Raw genomic sequence first — 25,925 nt, 5'->3', positions numbered from 1 at the left:
CTCTTCTTATATTCGCCATGTTGTAGTAAAGTTTCACATGATATTTATTATATTTTGTAAACTTTTTCTTTTATGTTTTTTTTGTTTTGTGTTTTTATCTTTTCTTTTTTATTTATTTTTAGGTAATTTTAATGGATTATTTCCATTTTGTCTCCTACTTTGACTCTGACTTTCTGTTTGACTCCCTAATTTTTATAAATTAAAGGGTTATTTCCCAAATGGCCCCCAACTTTGTGACCAGTTTCCTGCCTAGCCCCATACTTTATCAAAAATACACAGATGACTCCCATTTTTAGATTCCGTTATAACACCGTTAACAAGTCAACATTTTTCTCTCTTCCATCTCATCACATCTCTCTGCCACCTGATCTTCTCGCCACCTCATCGTCTTCTCCGGCAAGGTCACCGACCGGCCAATTTTCCGGCTGGCGACCTTCACCCATTAAAAAAAATATTTTTTTTTTATTTTCTGTCTCCTCTCTTTTTCTCTCTAAAAATAATTATTTTCCTCTTCTCCCTCTCTAGAAAAAAGATCTGTTCTTGAACAGACATTGAAGGTCTGTTCAAGAACAAATCTTTTCTAGAAGAGGAAAAAATTTTAGAGAGAGGAGAAAGAAAAAAAAATATATTTTTAAATGCGTGAAGGCCGCCGACCGGAAAATTGGCCGGTCGGCGACCTTGCCAGAGAAGACGATGAGGCGGCAAGAAGAGGAGGTGGCAGAGAGAGGTGATGAGATGGAAGAGAGAGAAATGTTGACTGGTTAACGGTGTTATAATGGAATCTGAAAAAGGGGTCATCTGTGTATTTTTGATAAAGTATGGGGCTAGGCAGGAAACTGGTCACAAAGTTGGGGGCCATTTGGGAAATAACCCTTTAAAAATTTCGGGTGGCATGTTATAACAGAAATTTCGTAAAATAATTTTTTTCCTCTTCTCCCTCTCTAAAAATTTCGTAAAATAATCCCACAGTCATACTAGAGGCGGACTCGTTGTCGAAGAAATCACGGAGGAACATGCATATTGTACCATCATCCCATTACTACTATGTAAAACGTGTAAATATTAGTCCGTGAAAATCATCCCACTACCCATTTCAAAAGTTTTATAAATACAATGTTACAGGTTACTGCAAGATGACACAATATGCAGGTTCTTCCATGATTTTTCCCGCAACGATTCTGCCTCTAATATGATTGTGGGATTATCCTATAATAAAAATGATAATAAGTTCGATTCGATGGAGCAAAATTCTACTGCCATAACTTTTTCTTTCTCTTTCTACATCGAACACTCTCTCTATCTCTCTTACTTTATCTATCTACATGTAGGAGTGCCACCATAAATTGCGTCACTTTTAGAAGAAATAGGTAGAGAGTACAATTATGTGGTTGTTCTGAGATATGAGATGATCTAGAATTCTAAGAGTTCATGCTACTGTTTATTATTTAAAAAAAAAATTATTGATTTTTTCTAGATCTTATTTCTAAAAAGATTGAAAATATAGAGAAAAAGGAAAGTTAGGGAGAATAAAGAGGGTAATTTAGGAGATAAAACATAAGTTATCTAAGTTAATTGACGGTTTTTAAGTAAGAGAGTCATTTTTGAATTTATAAAAAAGAAAGGGTAAAAAAAGAAGGTGGTCACAAACTAGGATCCCGAAAAGAAAATAACCTATTTTTTTAATTTATACTAGGGTATATCCCGTGCCTCAGGGCACGAACAGTTGTATCAATCAAATTTTACGAAATTTTAACCCAGTACTTATGTAGGCGCCATAGTATTGCTCTAGCGCGGTCCCCAAACATGTCATCCGACTTTCCATATTTATTATTGATAATTGATATATACTCTGGACACCCGAATTTTTTGGTATTTTACTTATTCATTTTTTTTCATTTTTTCTTAAATATTGAGAGATAGATTTCAATTTCCTTTGTTAACTCTTACAATTTCTTTTGTTTCCTTTATTTTTAAATTAGTTACTTTATTTCTAAGACGGACACAATTTTATTACTAGAGAGAGATTTCAATTTCCTTTTTTAAACTTGCAATTTCTTTTGTTTCCTTTTTTCTTAAATTAGTTATTTTATTTCTAAGAATGACACAACTATTTATTTTTTTAAATATGTTATTTTTTTTTTAAAATACTATATTTTAAATTTTAAGAAGTCCTTCTAGACAATATCCTTTAATAAAAAAGATGTTTGTCCCCGTCAGTTTTTTTCCCTTCCGTTTTATTATATAGATTTATTAAATAGGTTATTTTAAAAAAAAAATACTATATTTTAAATTTTAAGAAGTCCTTCTAGACAATATCCTTTAATTAAAAAGATGTTTGTCCCCGTCAGTTTTTTTCCCTTCCGTTTTATTATATAGATTTATTGGGTAAGATATAGCCTGACTTAAACTGGGGCCTAGGTAGGGCCAGGACAGGTCATCCCGTAGATTAGTTTCTAATTTAATTTTAATTTATATGATAAGCACCACTATGTTCATCAATCCATCTATGGGTATTGATGTAAATTCACCTACACAATACACCACCTTTTATACCTAAAAACCTCTGTTGTTGTCCCTGTTTGGGTGGAAGCGGTTTTTAGAGGATCCTCTTTTTATATTGGTTTGTATTTTTCGACTTCTATATAAAAGCCCATCCCCATAAGAAAATAGGAGTACTTTCCCCTTTTCAAAATTACTAGTTGAAGAAATATACCCCCCTCCTTCTAGGGTTTTCTCTTCCAATGGGTTTGGGGTAAAATTCTTTTAACTTCTCTAATTATTATATTAGATGTGATTATCGTTTTTCCCGTTTGATTCTTAATTAATCTGGTAATTATGATTATGCCTCAGTTCTTCAATTGGTTTGTTGCTAATTCCATGTCATATTCATATTTAATCAGATCTATGTTTGTATTTCTTGACAATGTTGTGTTTATTTCATAATTGAATCACCTTTATGTCATTCTTACAGACTAAATACTTAAATCTGGAAAATTTTGAACTTTTCAATGTTTTAGGGCTTTTGTTTTGTGTCTTGTTTGAACCCTAAACATAATAGTTCCCTCACTAAAGTTCGGAATTTCGTTTTAAGAGAAACTATTGGTACAACAAAATTACAACAGTTATAAAATTCTGCGGACAAAGTTTATTCGATTTATTGTTTTTCTATGTTTATACTTTATACGAATAACTAGAACCATATAAAGTGATATTTGTTGCATAATAGTTATAAGTTTATTGTATAAATAGAAAACTTTTTTTTTCTTAACCCAAACTACTTTCATCGGAAGACAAGCGGTTTATCTCTAAATTCTCTCTCTTGTAAAAGGATTGTGCAGACCAACCTTTTGGGCTGCTAGCGATACTATCCGCTTTGGCACGTTAGAGCCTCACCACTTTAAACGTGTCACTTGGAAAGGGTGCTTAATCCCTCATAAGAGGAACTACACTTCGTCTCGCACCGGCGGGGATTTGTATACATCTCACCCTCCTAAGAACACATCATAGAAGAGACTATCGTGCTGATAACATGTTATAGATTGTGAAGACTAACCTTCTGGGTTGCTAGAAATATGTTAGCTTTGATACTTCAGCCTCAAGCGACACCTTCGTCTCCACCGAGACACCTTCGTCTCCACCGACGCGGGATTGGTATACAACATCGCCCCATTAGTTAACTATCTAATATTTGATATTGGTTTACAATATCCTCAACATTACCATAACAACAACCACTCAATGTTGTATTAGGTAAAAATTGATCAAAAGTGATTATTAACCCTAGAATTATAGATTCTTCGAAAACGTCAATGTGTAAATAAGATAGTACAATCTTATATTTAAAATATCTTAACATCGCGGAACTTATATTTTAACATCAATTTTTACCTAATACACACATCGTGGCGTCCTGACCGAGCTAGAAGCTCAGTGAACGGTGTTTGGGAGGCGACCTAGAAGGAAGTCCGGTGGTCGAAAAACCTTCCCCTTTCGTCTAACTATCAGGTCTCCAGGCGAAGCTATACCGGAAAACCAATTCCGTGCAATGGCATTAGCTGAGGATTGGTTTCCTGTGGTCTGGGGGGGATGATTTTAAGTTCGCCGGAAGTTTGTCGGAAAAACTCGCCTGTGTAAGAGCTTCTCTTTTCCGTCGAGGATTTTCCCTGATCAAAGATTGTACGAACTAAAATCTGGAACTTATTAACCTGAGATTTTAAGTCTTTCTTATTCACACATTGACGTTTTCGAAGAATCTATGTTATTAGGTAAAAATTGATACTAAATGTACATTTAGTATCCATTTACAATCTCCTCATTTAGTGTCCATGAATTAACTCGTATGTGATGTCTAGCTTATAAATACATTATATATTTATTACGATAAAAGAATTCAAATAGTTCTATTAACCCGAGGATTAATAATATGATCATTTAAATACAAAAGATTTGTTGTGTAAAATCTTTAACTAGATATGGAGTACCGACTTCAATAAGAGAACTCGGTATTTGTTGGATATCTTATCAAATGTCAGACAGCTTATTGTTTGGCTATTGCTATTGTCATATCCGGTCTCACTGGTCACCCTTTACACCCCCTAAGTGAGGTAGTAATCTGCAGTTTGTATGTCCTATTTGGAGTACCGGCTTTAAATAAGAGAACTTGGTATTTGTTGGATATCTTATCAAATGTCAGATGGCTTCTTGTTTGGCCATCGCTATGGTCATATTCGGTCTCATACTTCACCCTTTACACCCCTAAGTGGGGTAGTAATCTGCAGTTTGTGTCTTATTTGGGGTGGTAATCTGACTAGTATGATTTGCTGTCTATTGATCTTCTCATTTTCCAAGTTGTGGTACTCTTATTGATTTGTGAACTACAAGCTTCTGGTGGTTCTATATTTCTAACTTTAAGTTTTCTTGTTAAGATTGTACAGAAGCATCACTTCCTTTGTAGTATTAGCAATCATGGAATGTTAGAGTTTCTAAATATTTGAAGTCGTAGATATTTTTGGAGTTAAATTAGTAAAATAAATAAATAAAAGTAAATTAGGGTTCGTGAGTTCCTGCAAAAGGAGGTCTCTTGTTCTTGTTTGTTTGTCGACAAATTAGTAGACATTCGTGATTGCACTTTATCTTCTCTAGGTTCTTATTTTGTTCTTCTCTTCTATTACATATCATTGCTCTTAGTTACCGTCTATAGAGCTTCTGTATTGTCTAGAACGTAAAGAATTAAACTTTTTCTGTTTGTTTTGTTCAGCATCAACGTGGAAACTGATCCGACAATTAATTAGTTGTTCCCTTTGGAATTGAGTTCTACAAGCAACATCTTAAAAGATATATACAGGTTATATGTTGAAACAGATTTCTTTTCCTAGATATATTGTCTTATCTCTTTCTTTTGTATTTAAGGGAAACGATACTTAATATTTGATTGGATATACTATGGGAAGGACTTGGTAGAAATGGCCAAGATGTTCTGAATATTCTCGGGAATGGAGATATGATTTCCACTGGAATGACTCTGTATCCATACAAGGAAATATTTCAAATTATCATCTGTGAGCGTTACATGCTCAACTTCTGCTCCAAATTTTGTGTACAGGCGAAAGAAGCTGCGTACGAACTTTTTTGCTTTTAGATCTTATTCGCCCTCAAACAGTAAAAAGGGTATTGGAGGTTGTCTTCTCAACAATTGATCGGAAATGCCTTCCTTATCAGGAGATAAGGATTGTAATATGCAGTTTCAAATTGAGGACAATTTCAGTGTTCGATGTGATCCACTTACAGCAAGTTTATGCAACAAAGATTATTCGAAGTCAATGTCGATTAACAGATGTTCAGGTGTAGGTGTAGATGGTTTTGATGAACGAGTATGTAGTAGAATTCAGAAGCCAAGTTTTGCGTACTACGGTGCTAATGGTATCTCTTCATCGCCAAAATCAAACACTAAATTGGGTTCAGCTCCTATTAAGAGAGTCATGGACGAACCCGAGGAGTGCTCATTTCCTGATTTTCTAGCTACAGATCTGTCAGAGAAATGCCCCACAGAAAAAGAACTATGCATATCTATACTCAGACGGCATGGACTGCTTCAACGAGTTTTTCCGGTCAGAGATGGTACTTTTGATGATCTTATGGGTATTAGTACAGATAGATGTGATATTCAATCATGCAGAACATGTGGGCATCTGGATAATCCGCTAAAAATGTTGATTTGTGATCATTGTGAAGATGCATTTCATGTAACTTGTTGTAACCCAAGGATAAAAACGATACCAGTTGATGAGTGGTATTGCCAGCCTTGTTCAAAGAAGAAATGCGTACTTTCCTCGGAGTCTAACTCCGAAAAGGATGGAGCGAAGAAGTACAGGAGTGGAAAATCTAAAGAGAAACTGAATCCTATCTCCTTCATGTTGAAAGATAATGAGCCATATACTACTGGTGTTCGGATGGGGAAAGCCTTCCAAGCAGACGTACCTGATTGGTCTGGTCCAATTTCCAAGTTAGTCTCTCTTTCCAAACTAACAAATCGTCTGCAAAGTGGAAATATATGTGAGTGTAAACGAGTTTAATAATGGTGAACAAAGATAGCATTAGTAAGATAGGCTATTCGCTTCTTATTGAACCTATCTTTGCTCACTATTGTTACACTTCACTTACACTACTTACTCATACTATCTTTCTTCTTCATTATTGGACTCCGGTTACAATCCTTCAAATAGTTGAAATGGCTCGACTAACTTACTTTGAGGTTAAATTTTAACTCCTTAGTAATTTCTTTGATTTTTAATTTTTGTTGCAGTGATATCAATTGTTTTGGCGAACCATTAGAAATGGATCCTACTAAGTGTGGTAGTTTATATGTAAGAGCCACCTTTCTGCGATATTGTTTTGTTATTTTCTTTCAGCAATGAAGTTTGTGATACAGATATTGTGTCATTGGATTCTCAGGAGTGGAATACAAACAAATCCACAACACTTGGCTCGATAGGTAATTGGCTTCAATGTCGGGAGGTCTTGGATGATAATTCAGAAGAGGGCACTATTTGTGGAAAGTGGCGAAGGTAAATTTCTTGTTTAGTTTGTTCGTTGATGATTCTAATAACTCTTTATTTAATTATTTTCCCCTCACAAAAGCTTATCTTTTTGTGATTGTAATTAAACATAGGGCTCCACTTTTTGAAGTTCAAACCGATGATTGGGATTGTTCATGTGCTCTTGTTTGGGATCCAATTCATGCTGATTGTGCTGTTCCTCAGGTGAAAAATTTATTCGTATTACTTAAGCTATGATTATCAGGTTTCATCCATTTTATTTTCTGTAGTTGTTAATTTTGAAACCCAGAATCCGGGGCTTTGCGCTAGTGATTTTGTTTTGATGTCTAAACACCGTTATGTGCGTCCTTCATTGTGTAGCCTAATTAAATCCAGCTGCCACAAAATAAACAGTTTCTCTTCTAATAGAAGTTTCTAGTTTCATGTTTTAGTTACCTATCAACTTTGTTTGAATCTATTTTTATCGATGAGATTTATAGCAGATCTATAAATAAGGGTCACATCCTGGAATCCAAAGCAGTTGATAGTTGTGAGAATATTTTATTGTTGAATAAATTATACAATATTTGTTTGTGCTGTAAGATTTACATTATATCTAGATTAGATTTCTTTTCCTCTTGTAGCTTCGTTTTGCTCTTTGAGATTAAGCTTCTTTGACTTATTCTAATTTATTTGATCTTTTTTGCCTACAGGAGTTAGAAACCGATCAAGTCTTAAAACACCTTAAATATATAGAAACGGTAAGTTCAATTCAATCTATACTGCATATCATTTAATGGTCATTTTTACAGGTCACTTTTCATTCTTTTTAAGTGGGGACTATTGCCCATAATTAAACCTAAGTGTCATTGATTTATACAACTCAATTGTTCATCATGACATGGATCAGATATAATACGCTTATAACTGCTCTGCGGTGGGGTGCTTTGGGGAATACAATTTTGGTTAAGCTCATGTCCCCTAAAAACCATTGGTCAACAAAATTGACCCCAATTGACTTACAGGATAGCCTAATTTTGGGTCTGAAAATCAACTTGTTTGTTTCTTACTCCTTAATCTTCATTTTCATCACCACCTCTGACCACGACCACCAATTATTCATTTTCTTATTCACCACCACGTCTGACCACCACCACTACTTGCAACCATCATCACTACCACCAATTTTTCTCCTCTTCCTCCTTCTCTTCTAAAAGAACCTCAAATCTAGGGTTTCATGAGTTGAAATCCTGATAGGTTTCTTAGAAAGAGAGATAGGGAGAGAAAGAGTTGGTGGTGATCAGAGGTGGTTATGGCCAATGGTCGTGATGGTCAGAACTAGATTTTCCTAAAGAGAGAAATGGAGAATTGGTGGTGGTCAGAGGCGTTTGTGGCCGGTGGTTGTCATGGTCGGAAGTGGGGTTTCACTAGATGAAACCTTAATGGAAACCTTAATGGGGTTCTTCGTGAAATCCTAATTTGGGATTTTCCTAGAGAGGGAGGTAATTGATGGTGGTTGTGGCCAGTGGTCATAATTGCTGGTTGGAGGTGGTTTGACAAAGTGGTGAAGATGAGAATCAGGTTGCCTTTTAAATCAATTGGGCTCCAATCTAGTTGATCTGAGTATATGTTCCCCTAACTAAAAGTGTATTTGCACCCACCCCCTAATGTGATTATTAGTGCCCCAATAGTAAATGGCTTTATCCATAATAAGCTTTCTAAAGGCTGCATACACTATCTCTCGTTTTTTATTACCTATAAATTGCACGGGATAGTTTTGAAGGAAACCAATTATGCAAAACAAGTAAATAAAACAAGGATGTCTATAATCTAAGCATAACCATTATCTTTTATATGTTTGTACTTTACACAATAGTGTTTATCTTGGTGTATTGGGTTTGAAGTTTTCCTATTACGATGAGCAATTTACCATGATTATACATGCTTAAGTTTGCTTATAACAATAATTTTCATTTTTTATCATACCGAAAAGATTATTTTCATACTCAATACTAGTAGTATTGCAAATATTATATTGTGCAGTTGAGGCTTCGGTTAGTTGCTAAAAAGCGAAAGTGCAATCACACCAACAGTTAACCAGAGGATGTTAGAAGTGTAAAATCAAAAAATGGCGATCTTGGAGAACAATAGGTATGCAATGATTTTCCCCCCCCAAATATATGTTTCATTTTCACATACAATTCAAAAAGTTTCATAAAATTTTCCACTCATATGTATATATAATTATGGATGCATAAGCATTTGTTGAAAAGGTGAAAAATAAGGTGAAAACTCATCTTTCTTTTCTTCCATGGACCTTCTATAATGGAGTATCCACTTTTTTAGAGAAAACGACAAAAACTACCTGCCCCATTTGTGGCTAAAGACATGTAGGATGAGTTGTATACTCTACTCTGACAAACTTTAGGCTGGAGTGGTCGAAATTCGACCAGAACGACCATAAGTAAATTTTTTGCCCCTTTGGTTGAACATGTAAACTAGTATAGGGCAATTTAGTGGTGGCCAACGGGTCGTGGCGTTGCGGCACGACCTGTTTGAAAGTTGTAGGGCGTTAGACACGCCACGACTTTGGTAGGCACGACTTTAAGTCGTGTTGTGCCTAGACCACAAAGGTCTAGGCACATAAACACCCCATGGCAACGACACAAGTCGTGTCGGACCGTGGTTAATGGGCCAGCTGTTGCCAGTCCATTAACGAATTATTTATTTATAAACTTAGTCAAGAGAGAGATAATATAAGAACAAAGAGTTAGTCTCACACCTAAAAGGGATAAAGATGAGACTATATTAACAAATTTAAGAACAAATTTTATAGGTGCATTTACTTATAATTTAAAGTATGTAGCTGAATCATATTATGGTAAAATTAGTTTCAACTTTAAGTAAACTAATTTGTTTTATTAATTTAGAACTACATTCAACAAAGTGGTTATTTTGTAAACTAATTAACCTGTTTTTAACGGGTTAGTGTGACGGGTCGTGTTTCCGTTCCTAACGTGTCGTAGTTGATGGGTGTGGGAGCTTAAAATCCGACCCGCCACGACCCATTTGACTTGTAAAGGTTGGCACGATACATACGCGACGTTCCGTGTTGCCTTATAAACAGGTCGTGTCGGTCTGGAACCGACACGTCCCGTTGGCCACCACTAGGGCCATTAGTGCATTAAGTTTCTGCCTAAGCAACATGATAATCAAAAACGAGGATTAGTCGGTCAACCTATAAACCCTGATACCAACAATTATAGATATACGTGATTCATTAATAAACTCACTACGAAAATAAAGTTGGAAGTTTTCATTTTTAAGCCTTAAAATTAGAAATTTGAATAAAAGAATAACAACATGTGAAAGAAATAATTTTTTTATATTTTTGATCCTTAATATAATAATATAATAATCATAAGAAGAAGAATATGATTTCAAACCACCCAAGTGAGACATAGGAATATAGAGAGGAAAAACATGTTACACCTTACTACTAAGAAAAAATTTAATGTTAGTGCGGGAGACTTACTAGCAATTGAGCTTGAAGATTGATCCTTGAAGAATATAAGTAAAGGAGAGAAAAGTTTGGTTGGTATGTTAGGTAAGAGACAATAACCCTAGATCTAAGTTAAAGTTGATTTTAGATGAAAAAATAAACAAAAAAACTCCTACTGGCCCGAGTTGACTAAGTCGGAGACTAAACCGCCTAAGGCAAGTTGTGACATCGATTAGGACTGGAAGCCCTTGTCGAACAGCCTACCCCCGCCTGCAGATAAATCTGCGTCCAAGCCAATTTCTAAAGCTTGCATGCAAATCACGTTCTTGAGATCAATTTTTTTGTCTTCTATTTTTTTTCTATATAATATTGAACCATCGCTCATGGTGTGTACTATTGTGACGGTGATGATGAAAGAATATTTACAAGTTGGGGGTTTCACCCCTTCGAAATGTTCTCTCTTATTGGAATCTCTCTTTGCGTACGAGCGACCTTTCTTCTATATTTTGATATTCTTGTTTTTCTTCAACCCTAGCCCTAGGGAGATGTCAAACATAAATTTACCTGCAAATCTTGTTCTTGCAGTTAAACAACTAAGAAAACCTCTTGGTATAAAGAGAAGATATGCACCTTTTGTGGGAGAAGGAAGTGAATTCACTCAAAAGAAGATAATCTCACCTTGTTGTAGTTAGCAACAATTTTTGTTTTCATATTATACAAGTTTTTTGTGAACTTCAAAAAAAATTCATAATCAGAAGGACAACTTCAAGCAAATGGTTATTTCGATATCAATATCGGAATTATGTTATGTACTAGTAAAGATTATTTTGTATTAAAACCCGGTGAAGATTTTGGAAGATATTTATTTAAATTGGATTGATACATGTTCTTAAGAGTACGGCAAAGATGACATCTAGGTGCCATGGCCACCTAAAAGGCATTATTTTTTTTTGTTGAAAGACACCTAAAAGGCATTAGGTAAGAAAATGCCTTATCAACCATCATATGGTAGAGCCATTATGTACTATGATACCATATGGTCGTACACACGGTCCAAGTCAACACTTAAATGTTGATGTTTTTGTTCTGCTGCACCATTTTGTTTTGGTGTGTAAACAATCTTTTTATTTATAAGAATTATGCTTTCTTGGAAGAAAGATTGTGTTTCTCTAGGGACAAATTTATATATAAGGGAGGAGGGTATCTTTCCCTCTCTTCCCAATAGCTAAAATTTGCTCTTCCATGTTTGTCCCTAATGATTAGGATTTACTCTATCAAAATTTGGGATTTTGATTTGATTAAAAATCAACCATACGTTGAGATTATAAGAAAGAGTATCTTTTGAAAGATCCCTTAAAACTTTAGATTTTGAGCGGCGCCTATAGCTGCAATGTGGGGCGCGTATAGATCACCTCACGTGACGCATTTATAGAACTGGCTGTGCCCCGCGCACGGGTTGCACCCTCGTTCTAATAATAATCCGAGATATGATGAATATGTTCCTTGATCTAAATGGAATATTTCTTTCAATTTGAGGACTACAAAAACACTTGATCCATTTATGGATCTCTGATTTAGAGAATCTCTCGTGCAAAATTCAAATTGTCTTATTTGTTAAATCGCAAGTGAGATTTTCTTCCCTAAGAATTACAATCGATATAACCAATTAAAAAGACATCTCCAATGCAACTTTCTATAAATTTAACAATTATTTAACTGTCATTTTCTAGTTGGATAGTCTTGTTTTTAATATTGAATGGACAATTAAGATAATCGTATTTAACTATATGAAGTGAAGCGAAAATCCTATCGTTCCTATGTGTTTCATATGCAAGATCACCACTATTTGCAATTCTAACTTATTAGGAGAAGCAATAACATATTAAAAAAACCAAAATCTAACTAGTAACAAACATCCTTGACAAAAAGAAAAACTAGTAACAAACATGATTATGTGCCCCATTTATCCTTTTTCTTTTTGTTGAACTAATATGCCCCATTTGTCCACATATCTAATGTAGTAGCTTGAGCTTATCCTAAGAGCAACACCAATAAAAGACTCAAATTGAAGAAATGTAGGAGCCACTTTGAATTTTTTGTGAATATTTTTCTCTCGTATAAAATTTAATTTGAGTCTTAAGATGATGTGACAACATTTAATTACAAGAGGTCAAAAAGATACAATAATTATTTCTTTTTAGATCTCAATTGACCACTAAATATCAAAAGCGAAACCATCCGTTCAGAAAATGACAATTAATTAATTTTAAGTTTTAAGAGTGTTACATCGGAAATGTCTTTCGAATTGAGGATCTTAATAGTGCTACTAAGAAAGAATGTCTCAATTGAGACTTGACATATAAAACCACTTGATTTTTTTTTTTTTTTTTGAGTTTTGCATTAGAGATCTTTAGGGAACATACAAACTTGAACTTAATGAGATGGTTAGTGTTATACGTTGTTGTTCCTTACTTTGAGGATGCCAACCTTAGCCACCACTCTATTTAATGTTCTATGAGAGCATCTTAGATTTTTGGAAGTTAAAAGTATTTAATTTTCGAATGATAAATGAAATTATAACTTACACAAATAAAGAAGAATGAAGGAAGATATTTAATTGAATTGAATATAATTACATAACTTGAATTTTTTTTTTTTTTTTTTGTTGAACAATTACATAACTTGACTTGATAATAAATAACTACAAAGACTAGTCTATTTATAGACTCAAATTCTACCCACTAACTATGGTCACTACTAACGTGATCCCGCTAACTTATCCATCAACCCACTAACTTATCCATTAATCACCTAAAGGAAATAACTTCTCACTAACTTAACTCTCAATTAATTTATTAAATCAGAGTTTACATTAAAATTAATAGGAGATGTAGTGATTTTGTAAAGAAACCTTCTCCAACGGGACAGTCAACACTCTGTGATGAGTAGAACATTTATTAATAAAGATTCTCAAGAGAGACTTTAAAATTAGAGTGTCTCTTTGAGACTCTCTAAGTGCCTCTCTAAAATTTAAACCAATAGAAACTTTTGTTTTTAAACTAATTTTTTTTTATTAAATTTAAGAGATCTCTATTGGAGACTATAAGAAAGTTTTGTGAAATTTGATTTGGAAACTGATCTGGGGCTTAAGTCATCCGTGTGCGAATTATCATCGAAATAGTTGAGGCAATGTTTGTGGATAATATTTAACAACTACATTTTTATATTTACGTTATGAAGTCAGATGAAGTAATTGATACGGGGCTTAAGTCATCAGTTTGATTATTGTTATCCATGGATCTTTCTCGTTTTGGTCTGGAAATTGTGAAAATTCAATTGGGCTATCCCAATTGGGTGTTAGAGCATTAGCAGTATTAAATAAGTCATAATAATAATTCTAGTGTAAAATAAATCAACAAGAGAAGATTATCCAAGAGAACAAGGAATTTAAAGGAAAAAGAATCTGACTCAAAAATGAAAACCTAATCATAATAAATTTAAATAGTTCCATTTTATATTAATCATTATTTTTAGGCAAATCTCATTTTGGCCTTCAATATGTGACCAACTGGTCATTTTAGCCCCTAATTGTGACTGGCAGTTCGTTTTGACTCTCAATTTTTGTCAAAACTACCCATTTTGTCCTTGTGGCATTTTTATAATTTTTCTTTACTTTTCCATTTCTTTGTGGTTTTTTCTTACATCTTTTTTCTCTACATTTGTTTCTTCTCTTTTCAATTTATTTCAATCTCCTACTACCATTTACCCCTCTTCGTATGCAATCACCAATACCACCATGTTCATTTTCTAATTTTTTAGATTGTAAAAAAACCTTCAAAATAACATTAAACAAATTACTTAGACAAGGTGAATCTAATCATGCTCTTTTGTTATGGACTTGAGCTCATTTTGTAAAGTGATGAACTCAAGATGCCATAATCAATAGGGTTGTGGTAGTATTTATATTGAAGAAATTATGAAGGCTATTACAATGTTACCCTTGAGAAGTAAAATAAATACAATGATGTACAAAAGATTAAGATAATATGTTGAGAGTTTGGGACGAAGAAGTTGAATTCGGTAAAGGTAAGGTAGTTGGTAGAAAATTTGGTGATATGTCTGTGGTGGGGACAACTATTTCGTTGACTGCGACACGTTTTTTAAAACTGAAGAAAGGCGAACATGTGGGGCAGCTGGTATTGAAGAAGGGGACGCGTTTTGTTGTCGTTGTGAAGACTAAGGTACAAGTGTACCATTAGGGACAGATGTTAATGGAGTGGAAGACGTGTTTTAAAAAGAAGGGATAGTGGGAGGGACTATGTACGGTGATTGTCAGAGAAATTAAAAATAATGGGGACCGACCATATGAGAGTGGTGGTCGAGGAATTAGGGTTTTTGTCTTTTGAGGACGAAGAAGACGATGAAGAACCAGAGAAAGGAAAAATTTCTTCATCAAATAGGACATGTCTAGAGAGATAAAGTCGGGAGGAAGAAACATCAAAGCATTTGTAACCTTTGTAATGAGGATTATATCCGAGAAAAACACAAGGTTTTGTTTTTGTATCAAATTTGTTCGATGGATAAGGGGTTAGGAGTGGGAAACATAAACAACCGAAGGTTCATAGGTCACAGTAAGAGGGTTTTCGAAGAAGTAATTTTTCAAAAGGAGATAAACCTTTAAGAACATGTGTTGGTAAACGATTCAGAGTGTGAACAAAGGTCTGAAAAGCATCTGTTCAGTAATCAAGAGAAATAGAGGATTGATGAAGGAGACACAATGAAGTTTCAACGAGGTGTCGAATTTTTCGTTCAGGAACCCCATTATGCTGAGGGGTGTGAGGACAATATCGACGGTGTTGAATACCGTGATGCGCATGGAAATCAGACAACTCATGATTCATAGATTCTCCACCACCATCGGATTGAAATTTTTTTATGGAATGCCCAAATTGTTTTTCCACAAAGTGTTAAAATTTTTTGAAAATGGAAATCACCGGTGAGGGCCCCCAAAGGTCAGCGTGAATCAATTCATTTGTGAAGATGAAGTATGAGTCACAGAAGAAAATGGAAGCCGATGAAGTTTACCAGAAACACAACTTAAACACTTGATTAGATTCATTACAGAATTTTTAATTTTCAAATCATTGTTTCTAATAACTGAATTTAAAACTTGTAGGTTGGGATGTGCTAATCGGCGACGCCATACTTCAGATGAAACTGGAGGGTTGAAGGACAGTGATGAAGCAAAGAGAGAGGATGGTGGGGAAGCTTGTGGATAAGCGAAAGAGACCATCGTTAATTGTTCCGACGAGAATTTTCTTCCCGGTTGGGATTTCCTGAAAAAAAAATCTATGTCGATGAAAGACAACGAAACAGTTAAAGTCTTTAAGAAGAGGAGAGACTGAAATTAGATTTTTCTGAAAATGAGGAATAATTACGGTCCTTAACTACTTAGTTACTTCAGTTATCTACGCCAAACAGAAAACTTAATAACCAATTTCATGGTCGTGCGATGAAGGGTATGTCCAAGATTCGTCTCATAAAGTTATTTTCAAATTGAATTTTCCGTTTGTTTCCCGTTTAATTTGCGGGTGGATTGTAAGGGAGGATTACCCAACAAGAGGATTACCCAACAAAACAAGGAAATCTAGAGGATAACTAACCAATTCACCATAGATATTGAGAGATATTGTACCCGTTTTACTGACAATAATATACTTTGAGCCAATTTACATAAAGAGATATTTCTACCAATCGTCAGATGCAATCTTTATCAAACTCTCAATAAAAATAGACGGTCAGACTTATCTCTAATTAACCGACTGACCAGTTTTATAATATAGCATATTATTCCGATTTTGATCTTGATTTTTTTTTTCCAGAAATTCAGAAAAAAGGGAGAAAATTACTCTGAAATTAAAAAAGAATGACCATTCGAGAAGGGATGCACCAGGGTGTCGACATACATCCTCTTAAAGTTAAAGAGAGGATAATCCCTGCTTTTGGCGGCAGCTCGGGCTCAGTCCATGAAAGTAAAGTTCTTCTCGTGCTTCCTTTAATTACTAAAGGTTCAATCACTATTATTCAAAGCCAAGTTTTTGTAGCTGGTGTTCAAGGCTCAAAGTCCTTGTCATTTAGGGCATATTCAGATCGACCTTTTTTACTTAAAGTACACAGTGACCCTGCATTCTCCTTTTGACAAGATTCAAAAGCTTGAGTCCGACAATTTTGTCCAAGATGCTCGTCATGTGACTGAAGCTGAGAGAAATGAACTGGCGATCGAGTTAGGCATGGTTAAGGTGGGGAAAACTACCTTTACAACTGGGGTTGCTTGAGTCAAGGGCGAGCTTATCATTACAATTGAGCAGTCTCATCAGGTGATAACTGATCTACAAAAGTGTTTTGAAACTGGCGGAAAAGAGGAAACAAAAACCAACCCCTGGTGCAGACAGGCGTCTCAAGGAAAGGGGAGAAAAGGTCATGGCCTAATGAATCAAGTCCCTTGCCTGTGTAGCACAAATTAAGAAAGTGGTTACCCTTGCCTTCCGAAATGGGTGGGACTATGGCTAGACAAGTATGATAGGTTGACACAAGTATGCACAAATTGGAGTTTGTTTTCAACAGATGAAAAGGCTACAGAAGACGAAACATTATTCCTGGGGAATATTCTAGAAACCAAAGGTTGCCGAAAAGGGTAAGTTATCCCAAATTTACCTCAGGATGAGAGGTCACCTTGAATGACCTTCATGCACCGAACATCAGGAAGAACTTTATATTCACGTCTCTATGGTTTTCGCCTTTGTTAATTTTGTTTTTACGGAATACAAAATGTATTTAGGGGAACGTTACGAGCGGAAGATTTTTTTTTAAACGAATGTCTTGAACACGTCTAAGATTAATAATTCTTCAGCTTATAATGTGGGCTAATATCGTATTTGACATGAAATATTAGGACATTTTCATTTTAACTCTTTGAGAAAGTTACTGAACATGAAAATTTACCTAAATTTGAAAATAACTATTATTGAAACTTGAAACTGGAGTGGGAGTCTAAATTAACAAAGACGGATCAATTCAGCAAAACGAAATACAAAACTATATAGTCTGGTTCGCAGTGATATTTGTGACTTATTAGTGGCCAGAACGGTAGGAATCCATGAGAAAAGGTGAATCCATGAGAAAAGGTTTGAGAAGGATATAATAAAAGTAATTTTTAATGAAGAGGTTACAGATAAAGAAACCAAATGTTAAAACTGGCTAACGGAAAAATAGTCTATTATACAGAAATCAGATTTTGATAGTACTAAAGAATCCTCTATGACCACCACTATTCAAAATGGAAGAAAAACACAAGAATCTGTCACCTTGTGGCCATGCGAGATGCTATATTAAACCAGGAGGGACTACGCACTCACTTCCGTCTAGTGATCCATATCAACACAACCAGATCCTACTAATTTAGTGGAACTAGTTTCCGCCAAGAGGTAATTTAGGGTTAATTCAGTATCATCCACATGGAAGACAACCCACAAGGTTGTGTATAAGGTGGGAGAGATGAAGAAGGAACAAATGTTTTTGTATAAGTAGACAATAAATTTCAAACAGATAAAAACAAGGATTTTCAACTAATGTGCACACATAACTCAAGAGCTATGAAAAGTTCGAGAACTTGCTAAATTTTACCAACAAGAATTGAAAATTACAAGTCAAATTGGACTTTATTTTCCTTTGATCCAGTTGTCCGATCAAAACCTCAAAACTGAGTTTGAAGTACACACCTTATTTGTCAAAAGAGAAACATAGTGAAGAAATCCCAAAATCAACTAACATGACGGCCGACGATCCTGCATTTTGTAAATAAGAAAGTTACATGAAAAGTATGAGATGAAAACTAAGAAAAGAAAAACAAAAAAACCAACTAAAAAAATGCCCACCAGTTTCTATTCATGAATTGTAATCCGTTTGAGATGCTTTACAGACAGAAGTAAAAATCATAATAATGAGACACTTTGGCTTACAGTTAACGCCGATTTCAGGAAAATACAATATTAGAAACACACAATAGCTTATATTCCTTTTGTTTACCAATCACCACCTGTTATTCTTACAATTTAAAAGATCTCCGTTTACACTATATTACATCTCATCCTATTATCGTTACTTATACCCAATTTCAACTATTGTTTTGTGATCAAAATTCCAACTAGTCCGTGGACTTGTTAACATATTTGGATATAGTACAAGAAATGGATCTATAACATTGGATGTTTTAAGAACCCAATGGACCCTTGGGTCGAGCCTCACCCTCAATATGTAACACCACCCAACAATGGTATCAAGGTTAACTAAGTACCGCCGTGATAATCTACCGAAGTTACAAACTAAAGTGTGAGGGGGACATTGTTAGGATCATCCCAAATCGGTTTTGGAACGATCACTTGGCAAATCTACAAACGGGAACGAAAAACTCATGTTTTGATCTCGCTTTTGAAGTAAGAGAGACCCAAGACCACCCAACAAAACGATCAAGAGTCTCTTTACACATAACAACTCAATTTGTCATCCCCAATTCCGCCTAAATTCACATAGTTCTTGTTCATGGATATTTCAACTATTCCTGAACAAAATTTGAGCCCTAAATTAAGTCTTAATCCAATTCTAAATTCAGAGGGTATGTTGTCAGTTGTCCTCATCATTAGATGTATCTCTCTTCTAACCTATCACATTATTATGATTCAAAAAGGTATGAACGTTCACAGAAGCAAAATAACCTAATACAATTTTCAAAGGGTCAACGATATATTCATTCAAAGACTCGATAGAAATGACAATTCCGTTCAAATTGAAGATTAGGGTAAGAGAAAACGTATACCTGAAATGGTTAGGTCAAATTAATGGCCGCCATGTTCTTTAGCGTGTTGCTGATGAGCAAGATGACGACGTTCTTCAGGAAGAGCAACAAGGTAAGAGAAGATCATTCCACCGAAACAAACATGGTAAAGAGGATCAATTGAACTGGTTTGGATATACTTCGCATGGTAATTATCCATTCCTTTGCTAACCGTCTTCTTCACAAAATCTATAGTCAGCATTGGCTTCAGATGTGAAGGAAGCTCCTTCACTTTCAGTCCTTTGATCTCTTTGAAGAAATTCCTCATCGCCATTAGGGTTTTTTCTTTCAGAGTGAGAGAGAGAGAGAGATAAATTTGGGGATTTTAACAAACCCTAACCCTAGCTTTTATTCTTTAAGTCGCGTTTTCTCTGTTTTATTGTTTTCGTTCTCTAAATTTGGGAGATAGGGGTATTTTAGTCATTTACAAATTCATAAGGGTTATTTTTGTATGATAAAGTATACAAGGGACTTAGTTGTAATAAATGGCAAATTTTTATTACCTTACCCGTTGGATCAGTCTAGTCTAAAATATTAATGGTCTAGATCAATACATTCTTTTCCTTCGACCTGGTAAATTAGGGTTTCCTTTAAAAATGCATAGCAATCTATTTATTAAGTCAGAATCGCCAAAAACCCTAAAGAGAGAGGACGACGAGAGGAGCGGTCAAAAATGGGTACGTCTACTTTCTCTATCTCTCTCTATCCGAAGCGTTTCTTCGTTGAAAACTTGTTTGTTTTGTTCATTTCGATTGTTTTGGAAGTTCAAGTTGTTGTTTTTAATTGATTTGATCATCTCATAGCTAGTTAGGTTTTATTGAAAGATGTTAAAATGGGTTTGAGATTTTAGTGTTGTTATTCATTTTAATTGAGTAAAGTTTCTTCATTGATAGATTTCTTGTTAAGTTGTTCGAGATTTGTTTTACTGGATATGGATTCAATCTCAGATTAGGGTTAATATGATTCATAACTTTATGAATGCGTTTGCAAGTAAGTTAGCAAACTCCCTGAGACATTGATTTGTGATAATGAACTGGTTTTTGGTTGTGAAATGTAGGTGCTTACAAGTATGTCTCTGAGCTATGGAGGAAGAAGCAGTCTGATGTTATGAGGTTTTTGCAGAGGGTGAGGTGCTGGGAATATCGACAACACCCATCAATTTGTCGTGTCACTCGTCCCACTCGACCTGATAAGGCTCGTATTTTGGGGTACAAGGCAAAGCAGGTAAAAAAGAATCTGTCTTGTTAACACTACATATAACATTGCTTTTGTTCGTTGATGATTTTATAACTTTGTGATATGATGATTGTATGTCGGAAAAAAAAAAGTGTTAATGTATAGCGGTGCGTTACTTGTTATATTATGTGTGAAGATTCTAGTAATACAACTAGGTGTCGAATAAATGTGAAGATTAGACATATAAGTTCGTAAAATGTGTATTTGTAAAAAGTATTGATGTATTGCGGTGGGTTGCTTGTTAAACGGAACAAACTGTTTTGTTCATATTTGGTATTTGTAAAACCTTTGGAACTATACAACATAATAGTTCTTTTCCTTTGTCATATACATATGTGTAACATGGCCATTAGTTTGGTGTTTTATGCAGTTTATGATTCCGAACCTTTGTTAAGTCACTTCTGTGCATTATGTTGAATCCATATATTCCCAATTGGAGTCTTCTTTTTTCGCAAAAACTATACGCTCTTCTTTGATCAATGTATTACCGCTCTCTGTTATGTTTTCATCCACCTGTATGTATATATATAGATATTGTATCTGAGAAGAGATTTAGAAATGATATAATCCATTCTTATTCCTCTATATCTAACAACACCTTTAGATGTTTCTTGAGTGCATTAGATACTTGTCAACTTACTGTTTTACTGTCTAGGGTTACGTCATCTACCGTGTACGTGTCAGACGTGGTGGACGTAAGAGGCCTGTTTCCAAGGGTATTGTATATGGTAAGCCCAAAAATCAGGGTATTACCCAACTGAAGTTCCAAAGAAACAAGAGATCGGTTGCTGAGGAACGAGCTGGAAAGAAGCTAGGAGGATTGAAGGTTCTAAACTCCTACTGGATCAACGAGGTACTGGAAGATACTCCACTTTTTCTTACTCAATTTGCCAAAGCTTGTATGCATGTTCCTCAGTATTATTTTTTTTTCTGAGAATACAGGATTCGACATACAAGTACTTTGAGATTATCATGGTCGACGCTGCACACAATGCTATCAGGAACGACCCAAGGATCAACTGGATCTGCAACCCAGTTCACAAGCACAGAGAGAACCGTGGGCTTACTAGTGCAGGAAAGAAATTCAGGGGCCTCAGAGGAAGAGGTCATTTGTATACCAAGGCCAGACCATCTCGAAGAGCTACATGGAAGAGAAACAACTCTATCTCACTCCGTCGTTATCGGTGATTTTGGACTCTGGTGGTGGGTATTTTCCTTCTTCGCCTCTCTTAAATTCTGGCATTCATAGAACTATTTTAGTTATAAGAGTTTTACTAGAGAATTTCTTATTTGATTGAAGCATTGTTTAAATGAACCCCAAATGTTTATTGGCAGATGTTATTTTTGTTACAAAACATTATTTAGATTACTACTAATGAATGATTGCTGTTTTGGGAGATTTTGGATGATTTCATATGATTTGTCTAAACTTTATTTTTACTACTAGTCTTGGGCAATATCTGTTGGGTGAACTTTACAGTAGGATCCCAGCTTTGAGGAATTTTTCTTCCAGGAGTACAAAATCTTGAACCGAAATTGTAGATTTTGCAAATTTACCTCATTGTTTCCCATTTCCTCCCACCATCTCCATTTCTTTGTTCTCTCTTTTCTGTCTCCTATCTGGGTTAAATCTCTTCCTCATGTCTCTCCTAAATATTCCTCCCTCTCTCCAACTTTAACTTCCTCTTTCTCTCTGTCTTAACTCTTCTGGTGAAGGGAATCGTTCCATTCGCTCGAACTCTCTTCATTTCAGATGAAGAAAAGAATTGTTTTCAGTGGAACCCTCTTCAAGCTTTGTGGCGAAGGAACCCCCTCAGGGTTTTGCCTGAAATCTTAGACGAAGGGGGTTTGGCGAGATTTTCTTTATCGATAAAGTGAAGATAGAGATGAGATAAATGGTTGAGTTGGTGGCATGAGGGTTTCGCCTGAAATCCTTTTCCCTCATCTTAAATGAAGGGGATTCCCGTAAAAGAAAACATTTTTTTGCCGAAACAATGATGCTAGAGAGATTAGGAAGAAGCCCAACTGGAGACCATGACACTTGTAAGTAGTTAGAACTACTTTTTTTTATTTCTTATTTGGTCCCTCGTCAAATTGAAATTCATTTCAAGTTTATTTCATGACCCTTTGATTAAGCCTGTCAATAGATATCCGAATATTCGACATCCGATCCGCATCCGCATTCGAATTTTAAAAAAATATCCGAAATTTCGAATTCGGATATTCCTTATCGGATATCGGATACGGATATACACATATTTAATCCGATAAATATCCGTATCCGATAAGGAATATAAAAACTTAATAAAAATTTAAATTTATTCATAATAATATATAAAATGTCTGGTTGAGATTTATTGTTTAGATCTAATGGTTAAAAATTTAAAGAAATTTTTTGAAATTTTGTTAAAGTTTCGGATATCGGATATTATCCGATATCCGTTAATATTATCAGATTCGGATATTGATTTCTAATATCTGTCGGATAATTATCGGATTCGGATATTCGGATAGCTTATCGGATTCGGATACGAGTATGCCTATATCCGATCCGATAAGCTACCGTTTACAGGCCTACCTTTGATACATAATGGTCAGGTCAATACTTATTATACCAAACTATGACTTAACTATATACTAAAATGGACGCACATGACTTCCCATATGTGAGCTCACATATCTTAGATTTTTCCAACAATCTCCTACTTAGGCGAAATATGTTATTTAGAAATGTGTACATCCTTATGAGCTGAAAATGCATAGTCATATATTAGGTATCCAAAAGATCTGGTTCATTAGATGTGCTAGTATGGGATTAAAGGGACCTTCGTAAAATTTGACGTAACTAAATCCACCAATATTCACACGTACCAACAAAACCAAATGGCATACATCAATTATAGATGCATAACATGGAAATTACATGCAATATGATCTTACTATACATATTTCCAATTGGTCATACCTTAACTTTAGTGAGAGCGACTACAAATAAGCAACAGTCTTACCTGTTGGGCCGACATCATTTGTCGGTCAAGAAAGCAATCCCATTTTATCTATATTATAAAAGTTGTTGTTTTTTCTTTTTTAAAATTATTATACATAATTTTATAAAAGTTGAGGGGGGGGGGGGGGGGGGGGGGTCTACAGGCCCCCCTAGCCCTAACATAAACCTGCCACTGCTTAGGATTGTTAATGTATGTGGGTGAAGTTAACTAACTTTTCATGCTAATAGATAATTAGTATCTTATGGATCGAAGTATTATTCTCACTCGATTCTTGCTCAACTCTTCTCCTAAATCTCTTTCACCTCTCATTTAGATTAATTTTATTTGTTTTCAATAAAAAATCCAATTATCATCTTTCGGTTTTAGTGTAAGATAGTTATGACACCTAGACCGGTGGACTTAACTCTCTCGATATTCGAGTTACCTTCCTATCTCTTTGGCTCGACCCCGATCTTACTAGATTTATTACTTGACGTCTGTATATTGCGGGTTTACCCTTTTTGGGTACATCAATTACTTGAATTTCTGATCAGTTATTACTTGAATTTACCTCTTTGTAATATTTTTTTTTTGACTTTTTAGTAACTACTTCTATGGGGAAATGACTTTGGAAAGTTTAGAAGTGGTGATTGTGAGTGTTATGATGACTCCAACGATGATAAATGCAATGTTGAATCAGAAACAAAGATAGAAGTACTTAGGTCAGAATGGAGTTTAATAGTCTTAAAGAGTTTTACAACAATTGTCTTCGTTGCAAAAAAATGGGGCATCTAGTAAAAAATACATCACAGAGAATAGTACAAGGAATTGTAAGATATCTTACAATAACATGTGCTACTGGGTGGAAGTATACATCGACACCAAATAATCCTCAATCAAGTAGCAAAAGTGGTTGCGTAGCAAGAATTAATGCTAAGTTACAAGATAATGAAAAATAGGAAATTGTCATTGTGAATCTTGAGCATAATCATACCCTTAGTCCAGGAAAAGTTCCTAATTATAGATGTTATAGGAAGATTAACCTACATATTGCAATACAGCTCCAAATCGTTTGGAAGGGACTAAGACGAGTCGCAGCTTCAAGCAACAAGTGGTGGCAGCCAGTGGATATGACAAAGTCTCATTTACTGAAAGAGATGCAAGAAATTACATCGAAAACAAAAGCAGCATACGTCTTGGGGAAGGAGATGTTGTTATTCAACAATATTTTTTGGATATGTAACGAAAGAACAATGGTTTCATTTTTTCGATGGAAGTAGACCATAAATCTTGTTTACGTAATATTTTTTGGACAGACATGATTAGTAGAGAGGTATGTAAAATAATTTAGAGATGTCATGACATTTGACACAACTTATCTGACGAATAAGTATCATGTTCCTTTTGCTCCATTTGTTGGAGTGAACTATCATGGGCAGTCCATTATATTGGGTTGTGGGTTATTGTCTAATGAAGATGTAAAATAATTTTCATGATTGTTTAGGACATGCCTTTCTTGTATGGACGAAAGAGGTCCATGTGGAATTATAACAGACCAAAATGCAGTCATGCAGATTGTTATTCAAGATGTATTTCCCAATACAAGACATCGATAGTGTATGTGGCATTTAATGAAGTAAATACTTGAAAAACTAAAAAGTTACAAAAAGATCGATGAAATTTTATACTCTTACTCATCTTGTCCACGAAACACTTAGCACATAAGAGTTTGAGTATAAATTGATGCTTACTATACAAAAGTATGACTTGGAAGAAAATACATGGTTGACCCACATGTACCAAGACAGAAGGCTATGGGTACCAATTTTTGTGAAAATCATTTTTGGGAGGGAATGTCTAGTACTTAACGTAGTGCAGGTGTAAGTGTTTTTTTCGTTGGATATGTAAGCCCGAGACCTACCTTGAAACTTTTGTTGAACAACACAATATAACTTTAAAGGATAAAATTGAAAAAGAAGTAAAGGAAGATTTTAGGTGCTACAATTTAGAAATTTCATGTGTGAGTTCATTTCAAATAGAAAAGCAAGTGTGGGAAAAATATACACTTCAAATATTTAGAGATTTTCAAGAAGAAATGAAAGGAAAAATAGTTTGTGATGCTACAGATTGTAGAGAGTATCTCAATGTGGAGGAATATACTATTTCGAGGGAAAAAGAATTTGGTGAAGACTTGAAAACTTATTCGTATAAAGTTATGTTAGATGTTCAAGAATGTGAATTTCGTCGTAAGGGATTTTTTGTTGACATGCAATAAT

General features: G+C 34.9%; 3 protein-coding genes across 7 annotated transcripts; 2 read left to right on the top strand and 1 right to left on the bottom strand.

The window, feature by feature from the left end:
* The first annotated feature begins 2,577 nt into the window (after positions 1–2,577).
* LOC147556333 (uncharacterized) lies at positions 2,578–17,482 on the top strand. 5 transcript variants are annotated; one of them, XM_086664207.1, is made up of 10 exons: positions 2,588–2,752; positions 5,258–5,344; positions 5,603–6,502; positions 6,803–6,863; positions 6,952–7,064; positions 7,169–7,259; positions 7,748–7,795; positions 9,078–9,185; positions 15,713–16,055; positions 16,419–17,482. In XM_086664207.1, the coding sequence occupies exons 3-8, from the start codon at positions 5,703–5,705 to the stop codon at positions 9,129–9,131; spliced, it is 1,167 nt and encodes a 388-aa protein (XP_086520333.1). In that variant the 5' UTR covers positions 2,588–2,752; positions 5,258–5,344; positions 5,603–5,702; the 3' UTR covers positions 9,132–9,185; positions 15,713–16,055; positions 16,419–17,482. The 5 variants fall into 5 exon arrangements, with proteins under 5 accessions (XP_086520331.1, XP_086520330.1, XP_086520329.1 ...); XM_086664205.1 differs by having other exon boundaries at positions 2,578–2,752; positions 5,258–6,502; XM_086664204.1 differs by lacking the exons at positions 15,713–16,055; positions 16,419–17,482 and adding an exon at positions 11,122–11,420 and having other exon boundaries at positions 2,578–2,752.
* Positions 17,483–18,235: 753 nt separating this feature from the next.
* On the bottom strand, positions 18,236–19,700 carry LOC147556332 (uncharacterized). The gene is made up of 2 exons (XM_086664201.1): positions 19,409–19,700; positions 18,236–18,380 (listed from the first exon to the last, which is right to left on the bottom strand). The coding sequence occupies exon 1, from the start codon at positions 19,698–19,700 to the stop codon at positions 19,428–19,430; it is 273 nt and encodes a 90-aa protein (XP_086520327.1). The 3' UTR covers positions 18,236–18,380; positions 19,409–19,427.
* Positions 19,701–19,737: 37 nt separating this feature from the next.
* On the top strand, positions 19,738–22,061 carry LOC147556331 (large ribosomal subunit protein eL15z-like). Its single transcript, XM_086664200.1, has 4 exons — positions 19,738–20,103; positions 20,484–20,650; positions 21,318–21,515; positions 21,605–22,061. Exons 1-4 carry the CDS (start codon positions 20,100–20,102, stop codon positions 21,848–21,850), a joined length of 615 nt encoding a protein of 204 aa, XP_086520326.1. The 5' UTR covers positions 19,738–20,099; the 3' UTR covers positions 21,851–22,061.
* Positions 22,062–25,925: the final 3,864 nt, after the last annotated feature.

Source organism: Eschscholzia californica, unplaced genomic scaffold (assembly GCF_041429995.1).
Source record: "Eschscholzia californica isolate CP2 unplaced genomic scaffold, dmEscCali1.0.p SCAF_2, whole genome shotgun sequence".
Classification (NCBI taxonomy): Eukaryota; Viridiplantae; Streptophyta; class Magnoliopsida; order Ranunculales; family Papaveraceae; genus Eschscholzia; species Eschscholzia californica.
This window is presented reverse-complemented; position numbering and strand designations above follow the sequence as displayed.